The sequence below is a fragment of the Salvelinus sp. IW2-2015 genome, unplaced genomic scaffold (genome assembly GCF_002910315.2).
Source record: "Salvelinus sp. IW2-2015 unplaced genomic scaffold, ASM291031v2 Un_scaffold2308, whole genome shotgun sequence".
NCBI lineage: Eukaryota > Metazoa > Chordata > Actinopteri > Salmoniformes > Salmonidae > Salvelinus > Salvelinus sp. IW2-2015.
Window position 1 is genome coordinate 115,728 of NW_019943634.1, and position 9,199 is coordinate 124,926.

The following is a 9,199-nucleotide window of genomic DNA, read 5'->3' on the forward strand; positions in this document are numbered from 1 at the left end:
AATCCCAGGTATGACCCATTCCCATCCTAATCTCATATGACCATTCCCATCCTAAACCCATATGACCTATTCCCATCCTAATCCCATGACTCTTCCCATCCTAATCTCATATGACCCATTCCCATCAGGATGGGAATGGGTCATATGGGATTAGGATGGGAATGGGTCATATGGGATTAGGATGGGAATGGGTCATATGGGATTAGGATGGGAATGGGTCAAATGGGATTAGGATGGGAATGGGTCATATGGGATTAGGATGGGAATGGGTCATTACCTGTTCAAAACATAGTGTGCACATAATATATTCAACAATTCTTCAGGTTCAGGAAAATATGAATAGAAATACCTGATCACCTTAGATCACCTGAGATCACCTGATCACCTTTGATCACCTTTGATCACTCCAGAATAGATGTTGACCAATGATCTACAGGGCCTTCGGAAAGTATTCAGACCCCTTGACTTTTTCAACATTTTATTACGTTACAGCCTTATTCTAAATTTGATTAAATCTGTTTTTCTGTCATCAAATCTACACACAATAACAAAGCAAAAACAGGCTTTGAAATTTTTTAGCTAATTTATGAAAATAAACATTTCCATAATTATTCAGACTCTTTACTCAGTACTTTGACAAAGACAATTCTCCCTATTTGCTCAGTTTGGCCGGGCTGCCAGCTCTAGGAAGAGTTTGGTGGTTCCAAACTTCTTCCATTTAAGAATGATGGAGGCCACTGTGTTCTTGGGGACCATCAATGCTGTAGAAATGTTTTGTTCCCTTCCCCAGATCTGTGCCTCGACACAATCCTGTCTCGGAGCTCTACGGACAATTCCTTCGGTCTCATGGCTTGGTTTTTTGCTCTGACATGCACTGTCAACTGTGGGACCTTATATAGACAGGTGTGTGCCTTTCCAAATCATGTTCAATCAATTGAATTTACCACAGGTGGACTCCAATCAAGTTGTAGAAACATCTCAAGGATGATCAATGGAAACAGGATGCACCTGAGCTAAATTTTAAGTCTCAAGCAAAGGGTCTGAATACTTAAGTAATAATGTATTTCTGTTTTTATTTTTAATACCTTTGCAAAAATGTATAAAAAACAGTTTTTTGCTTTGTCATCATGGGGTATTGTGTGTAGAGTTAATGAGGATAAAAATATATATATATTTTAGAATAAGGCTGTAACGTAATAACATGTGGGAAAAGTCATGGGTTCAGAATACTTTCTGAAGGTCCTGAATATAGACTGGGACGATATAGACTGAAGGCCCTGAATATAGACTGGGACGATATAGACTGAAGGCCCTAAATATAGACTGGGACGATATAGACTGAAGGCCCTGAATATAGACTGGGACGATATAGACTGAAGGCCCTGGGAATATGACTGGGACGATATAGAACTGAAGGCCCTGAATATAGACTGGGACGATATAGACTGAAGCCCTGAATATAGACTGGGACAATATAGACTGAAGCCCCTGAATATAGACTGGGACGACATTAGGACTGAAGGCCCCTGAATATAGACTGAAGGCCGCTGGAATATAGACTGGGGACGATTATAGACTGAAGCCCTGAAATATAGACTGGACGATAATAGACTGAAGGCCCTGAATATAGACTGGGACATATAGACTGAACGTCCCGAATAGACTGGGACGATATAGACTGAAGTCCCTGAATATAGACTGGGACGATATAGACTGGAAGTCCCTGAATATAGACTGGACGATATAGACTGGAGGTCGCTGGAATATAGGGACTGGATGGACGATAAAGACTAGGAGGCCCTGGGAATGATAGACGGACGATATAGACTGAAGCCCTGAATATAGACTGGGACGATATAGACTGAAGGCCCTGAATATAGACTGGGACGATATAGACTGAAGCCCTGAATATAGACTGGGACGATATATGTATTAGATAGATAGATGTTCTATTTCAGACATACAATATTCGTTTTCATATGATATTTTATGTGATAAATGTACTGTTTCATATAAACGATGGAACATACTTAAAATGCACTGATGTAGTCAAGTCACTAAACCTCGAGTCTGAGTCGAGTCCCAAGTCTCTAGCGCTTGAGTCCAAGTCGAGTCAGAGTCCTGGAACTCAACCACTACAACAACGCAAGGATAGTATGCAAGTATTTATAGTCTGCAAGTATTTATATAGGGGATTATTACCTGTCGTTGTTGAGCCAGTTTAAAGTGGAGTCCAGGTCCAGGTCCATGCTGGCTGAGAGGGGTTCTCTGGGCCAGGGACTTGGGCTGCAAGTGAGGAGACCCAGACATGGGCCGTTGCTGCTGGGGGTTCTGGTAGTTATGAACTGGGTGGTTCGTGTTCAAGTTCTGGGCTGAGGTGGACGGCTGCTGTTGTTGTTGTTGATGGGCTACAGTCTTACTCAGTGGACCTGCCATAGTGGAGGGTTGCTGGGATGCTTTAGGGCTGAAGTGGAGCATGGGTTTGTTGCTGAGCACCTTCATATCCAGGTGGCTGGAGCTGTTGTGTCCGTTGGGCTTGAACAGACAGTTGTTTATGCCTTTACCCTGGCTGTCCATGGAGGTCTGGGGGGTGATCCTCTGGCCCATTGAGGCCGGGTTGGAGAGCTTGTCCTGGGGGAAGGAGCTGGAGGAGGGCTGCGTGTTCCAACTGGTGCCTGGTCCTCCTCCCCCTCCAGCCTGAGTCTGTTGGTGGTGGAGCAGGACCTGGGGGTTGGGTTGCTGCTGGTTCTGGTTGGCTGCCATCTGCTTTAGCTGCTCTGCATGGGACACCTCAGGCCAGCCAGGGAGACCTCTGCTGGGGGGTCCGGCCAGCCCCGAGGGTCCCTGGCCTTGGCTCTTCTGGTTGGTGATGGGGGAGGAGCTGGACATGGTGTAGGAGGGACCAGTGGATGCCGGGCGGAGCTGTGAGGAGCCGCCATGGCCATGTGTCTGGCCGTAGTCTGGAGAGGAGTACTCCGTCTTGATGGGCTTGTCCAGGTGGGAGCCGAGGGTCGCCGCACCGTGCTCCAGATCCGCCAGGCCGAACGTATCGTCCTGCTTCAGCATCTTCTCAAACTCCTGGTCGTGCAGAGACGGGACGGTCTTGGTCAGCTCGTCGAACAGATCCTGAAGCTCCGGGTCGATCTGGCTGCTGAACAACATCATCTCCGTAGACCTCTGGCCGCAGGAAGTAACATGGTCTATAGGTTCCTTCTTCATCTCCTTCAGGGTCATGTTGATGAGGTCAGAGTTCATGACCCCATGGGGCATCATGTAGCTGCTGTTGTTATTTTTCCTGTTTAGGGGGTGACCTATGGACGAAGCGTCGCCTCCCATGGACTGTGATTGCCCGGAGCTGAAGGAACAGGGTCCGTGCCCACCCAAACTGCCGCTGCCCCCCTCCAGACGGACACGTTTGAAGTCCAGCCCCGACGGCCCACAGGACAGGCCGTTCTGTTGGGAGGAGTAGCCAGGAGTATGGCCCTCGATCTTCCTCCTCAGAGACCCTTGGAGCTGTGGAGAGAAAGGAAAACTCTATTGAAAAAGCTGCTCACAGTCACATTATCTTCATTTCAGAATACAATAGTAATTTCAAGTGGTGGTATGGTCTCATTTCAAGTGGAGGCATGGTCTCATCGTTAAAATGTGTCTTTTTTAATTTATGTCTAAAAAAAAAGGTACAAATAGCCACTTCAATGCTATTACCTTACCAATAGAATAACAATCTAACCAACAGATATATATCATCAGCATGACATCAATGTAACCAGATCTTTATGTAGCCAAGACAGCTGATAACATTGATGCATGGAAGGCAGACTTTCTTGACAAAAGGTCTTTGTCAAGGATCTCAGATTAAAGCCAACCAACGCTAGTCCAATTCAAGTGTTGCCTGAAGACAATCGAACAATTAAAATACCAAGACCTTCTATTTACAGTACAAATAAATCCTGTTCTTTGATGTCTTAAACCAATTAAAGATTATGATCATTCTAAATATCAGTATAATAAAAATGTAGTCCGAGCACAAAGTGTCTCTATGTAAATTGATCAAATTTGACAATCTGCTTCGAGGCCTCTAAACCTTGTTCACTTGACCGACCGGCCAGCATGTTAGCAGAGACTTGACCAATAAGTCAGCATGTTAACAGAGACTTGACCAGCCAGCACGTTAGCAGAGACTTGACCAATAAGTCAGCATGTTAACAGAGACTTGACCAGCCAGCATGTTAGCAGAGACTTGACCAGCCAGCCAGCATGTTAACAGTAGACTTGACCACCAGCATGTTAACAGGGACTTGACCAGCCAGCATGTTAACAGAGACTTGACCAGCCAGCATGTTAGCAGAGAACTTGACCAGCCAGCATGTTAGCAGAGACTTGACCAGCCAGCCAGCATGTTGACAGAGTCTTGACCAGCCAGCATTTAGCAGATACTTGACACCAGGATGTTAGCAGAGACTTGACCAAGCCAGCATGTTAGCAGGGACTTGACCAGCCAGCATGTTTAGCAGATACTTGACCAGCCAGCAGTTAGCAGACTTGACCAGCCAGCCAGCATGTTGACAGAGTCTTGACCAGCCAGCATGTTAGCAGATACTTTGACCAGCCAGCAAGTGTTAGCAGAGACTTGACCAGCCAGCCAGCATGTTAGCAGGGACTTGACCAGCCAGCATGTTAACAGGGACTTGACCAGCCAGCAGTTAGCAGGGACTTGACCAGCCAGCATGTTAACAGAGACTTGACCAGCCAGCATGTTAGCAGAGACTTGACCAGCAGACGTTAAGGGACTTGACCAGCCAGCATGTTAACAGAGACTTGACCAGCCAGCATGTTAGCAGAGACTTGACCAGCCAGCATGTTAGCAGATCTTGACCAGCCAGCATGTTAGCAGAGACTTAAAAAGATAGGAAGAGTAGGGTATAGGAGCTACATACAGTAGGGTAATAGGAACTACACTAGAGTAGGGTGATAGGACTACACTACAGTAGGGTAATAGGAACTACACTACAGTCGGGTATAGGAGCTACACTACAGTAGGGTAATAGGATACACTACAGTAGGGTGATAGCAGCTACACTACAGTAGGGTATAGGAGCTACACTACAGCAGGTGATAGGAGCTACACTACAGTAGGGTGATAGGGAGCTACACTACATGTAGGAGATGAGGAAGCTACACTACAGTAGGGTGAAGGAGCTACACTACAGTAGGTAATTAGGACTACACTAAAGTAGGGGAATAGGAGCTACGACTACAGTAGGGTGATAGGGCTGCACTACAATGGGTATTAGGAACTACACTACAGTAGGGGATAGAGGTATAAGTAGGGTAATAGGACTACACTACAGTAGGTATATTAGAGCTACACTACAGTAGGATGAATGGAACTACACTACAGTAGGGTGATAGGAACTAACAGCTACAGTAGGGTGGATAGGACTACACTAAAGTAGGGTGATAGGAGCGTACACTATGCAGCAGGGTGAGAGGACTGACACTACAGCTTAGGGTGATGGGAGCTAACTAAGTACGATGGCTACCGTGGTGAATACGGTAGCTACCACTTAAGTCAGGGTATGGAAGCTACACACTAGCAGGGTGATAGGAACGACTACTACAGCAGGGTGATAGGACTACATCGTACAGTAGGGTGATAGGAGCTACACTAGTCAAGTAAGGTATTAGGAGAACACTAATAGGGTGATAGGAGCTGACACACAGTAGGGTAGATAGGAGCTACCACTACAGTAGGGTAAATAGGAGCTACACTACAGTAGGGTAATAGGAGAAGCACTTACAGTAGGTGTAGCAATACTGCGTAATAGGAGCTACACTACAGTAGGGTGATTAGGAGCTACACTACAGTAAGGTAATAGGAGCTACACTAAGTAGGGTATAGGAGCTACACTACCAGTAGGGTGATAGGAACTACCTACAGTAGGAAATGACTAACGTTAGGGTTTAGACTAACGAGTCTAGGGATAAGAGCAAGCTACAGCTAGCAGTGATTAGGAAGTTAACTACGGGTAAGACTACACGTACAGTAGGGTGGCTACAGTAATAGGGATGGAGCTACACTACAGTAGGTGTGTAGGAGCTACTACTACAGTATGGGTTGATAGGGTACAAGCTACGAGTAAGGGTAATAGGGAGACGACAACTACAGTTAGGGTGATAGACTAAACACTACCAGTAGGGTATATGGAACTAAACACTACGTACGGGTGATAGGAACTACACTACAGTAGGGTGATAGGAGGCACTACAAGAAACTACAGAGGTAAAAGACTAACTAAGGGGATAGGAAATACACTACAGTAGGGTTAATAGAACTACACTACAGTAGGGTGATAGGAGCTACACTACAGTAGGGTGATAGGAGCTACCTACAGAGATAGTGATAGGAGCTACACTGACAGTAGGGTGATAGGAGCTACTACCGTAGAACTACACAGTAGGGGTAATTAGGCAACTTCATACTACAGTAAGGGGTATAGGAAATACCAACTACAGTAGGCTGAATGAGGAGCTACAATCTACAGTAGGGTGATAGGGAATTACACTACAGTAGGGTGATAGGAGCTCAGCTATCAGTAGGGTAAGAGGAGCATACACTACAGTAGGTGATAGGAACTACACTACAGGTAGGAGGGTAATAGGACTACACTACAGTAGGGTGATATGGGAACCTACACTACAGAAGGTATAGGACTACACTACAGTAGGGTGATAGGAACTACACTACGTAGGGTGATAGGAGCTACACTACAGGTAGGGTAATAGAGCTACACTAATAGTGGAGCTACTTTCAGTAGGTAATAGGACTACACTACAAGTAGGGCTGATAGGAACTACAACACAGTAAGCGGTGATAGTGAACTACACTACAGTAGGGTAGATAGGTAGCTACACTACAGTAGATGGTAATAGGATACATACCAGTGTAGGGTGATAGGAGCTACACTACAGTAGGGGATAGGAACTACACTACAGTAGGGTAAATAGATCAACGAGGAAAACTACACTACAGTAGGTGGATAGGACTAACACTACAGTAGGTGATAGGAACTACACTACAGTAGGGATAGGATAACCGAGGGGAAGACTACACCTCATGCGGTGAAGAACTAACGTACAGTGGTAGATAACCGCAGGGAGGACTACCAACGCTACAGTAGGGTGATAGGAGCTACACTAACAGTAGGGTGATAGGACTACACATCTCGTCAAAAACAAAAGCCAACAACCAAAAAACGGAAAAAAAAGGGAAAAAGGAAAAGGGGAAAAAAAAAAAAGAGAAGAGGGAAAATATTTGGTGGTAGCTCCTATCACCCTATGCTGTAGTGTACGCTCTCTATCACCCTCCGTGTAGTGTAGCTCCTATCACTAACTGTATCTGTAGCTCCTATTACTCTACTGTAGTGATTTCCTATACCCTACTGTAGTGTAGCTCCTATCACCCTACTGTAGTGTAGTTCCTATCACCTACTGTAGTGTAGTTCATATTCCCTACTGTAAGTGTAGTTTATCATCCCTACTGCTAGGTGTAAGCTCCTATCACCTCTAACTGGTAGTGTAACTCTATTACTTACTGGTAGTGTAGCTCTATACCCTACGTGTAGTGTAGCTCCTATCAGCTTACTGTATGTAGTTCCTGATCACTCTACTGTAGTGTAGTCCTATTACCTCTACTGTAAGTGTATGCTCCCTATTACCATCTGTAGTGTAGCTCCTATCACCCTACTGTAGTGTAGCTCCTATCACCTACGTAGTGTAAGTTCTAATACCTTACTGTGTGTAGCTCTATCACTACTGTAGTGAGTTGTATTGACCCTACGGTATGTAGTTCTATCACCTACCTGTATGTATCTCGCTCCTATTACCTCTAACTGTAGTTGTAGCTCCTATCCTATGTTAGTGTAGTTCCATCACCCTACGTGTAGTTAGCTCCTATTACCTCTACTGTAGTGTAGTTCCTATCACCTACTGTAGTGAGGTTCCTATACCCTACGTGTAGTGTATCGTCCTATCACCCTACTGTGTGTAAGTCTCCTATCACATACTGTACGGTGCTCCTATCACCCTACTGTAGTGTAGCTCTAATCACCCTATCGTGTAGTGATGTTCCTATTACCTTGCCTGTAGTGTAGTTGCTATACCCCAACTGTAGTGCTTGTAGCTCCTATACCCTACTGTGGTGTAGCTTGCTATACACCACTGTGAGTGTCAGCTCCTATACCCTACCTGTAGTGTAGTTCCTATTACCCCTATTCTTAGTGTAGTCCTATTACCCTACTGTATTGTGGTAGCCCTATGACCCCCTACTGTAGTGTAGTCTCTAATTATCCTACTGAGTGTAGCCTATACCCTAACTGTAGTGTAGCTCTATCACGCTGAGCTGTAGTGTAGCTCTAATACGCCTAACTGTAGTGTAGTCTCCTATAACCCTAGTTGTAGGTTACTCCTATCACCTGCTGTAGTGAGCTCCTATCACCGCTACGTAGTGTGCCTATCTACCTACTGAGTGTAGCTCCGTATACCCTACTGTAGTGTAGTCCTATACCCTTACGTAGTGGTAGCTCCTATACCTACTGTAAGTGTAGGTCTCAGCTATTAACTACTGTAGTGGTCTCTAATCCCTATGTAGTGTAGCTCTATTACCTCTACTGTGTGTAGTTCCTATTACCCTACTGAGTGTAGCTCCTATCCACCTACTGTAGTGTATCTCCTAGATCACCCTGACTGCAGTGTACTCCTATCACCCTACTGGTAGGTTAGCTCCTATCACCCTGCTGTAACGTGTAGCTCGCTATCACCTGCTGTAGTGTAGCTCTATCACCTACTGTAGTGTTAGCTCCTATACTGCTTGTAGTGTAGCTCCTATCACCCTGCTGTATGTGTAGCGCTACACCTGCTGTAGTGTAGCCCATCACCCTGACTGTAGTGTAGTTCCTATCACCTGACTGTAGTGTAGTCTACTACCCTACTGTGTGTTAGTTCCTATCAATCCTACTGTAGTGAGCGCTATACCTGCTGTAGTGTAAGCTCTATACCTACTGTAAGTGTAGCTCTATTACCTAGGTAGTGTGTTCCTATACCTAATTGTAGTGTAGCCTCCTATCACCCTACTGTAGTGTAGCTCCTTATCACTCTACTGTAGTGTACTCCTATTACTACTGTAGTGTAGCTCCTATTC

At 45.4% G+C, this 9,199-nt stretch overlaps 1 protein-coding gene across 1 annotated transcript in view; it reads right to left on the bottom strand.

Moving 5' to 3' along the window:
* Positions 1-9,199, bottom strand: part of zmp:0000001236 (mastermind-like protein 2) — a 101,063-nt gene that overhangs the window by 64,932 nt on the left and 26,932 nt on the right. The window contains exon 3 of the mRNA XM_070440210.1: positions 2,203-3,513. Coding sequence (XP_070296311.1) covers positions 2,203-3,513 — 1,311 coding nt within the window. The remainder of the gene's footprint in view (positions 1-2,202; positions 3,514-9,199) is intronic.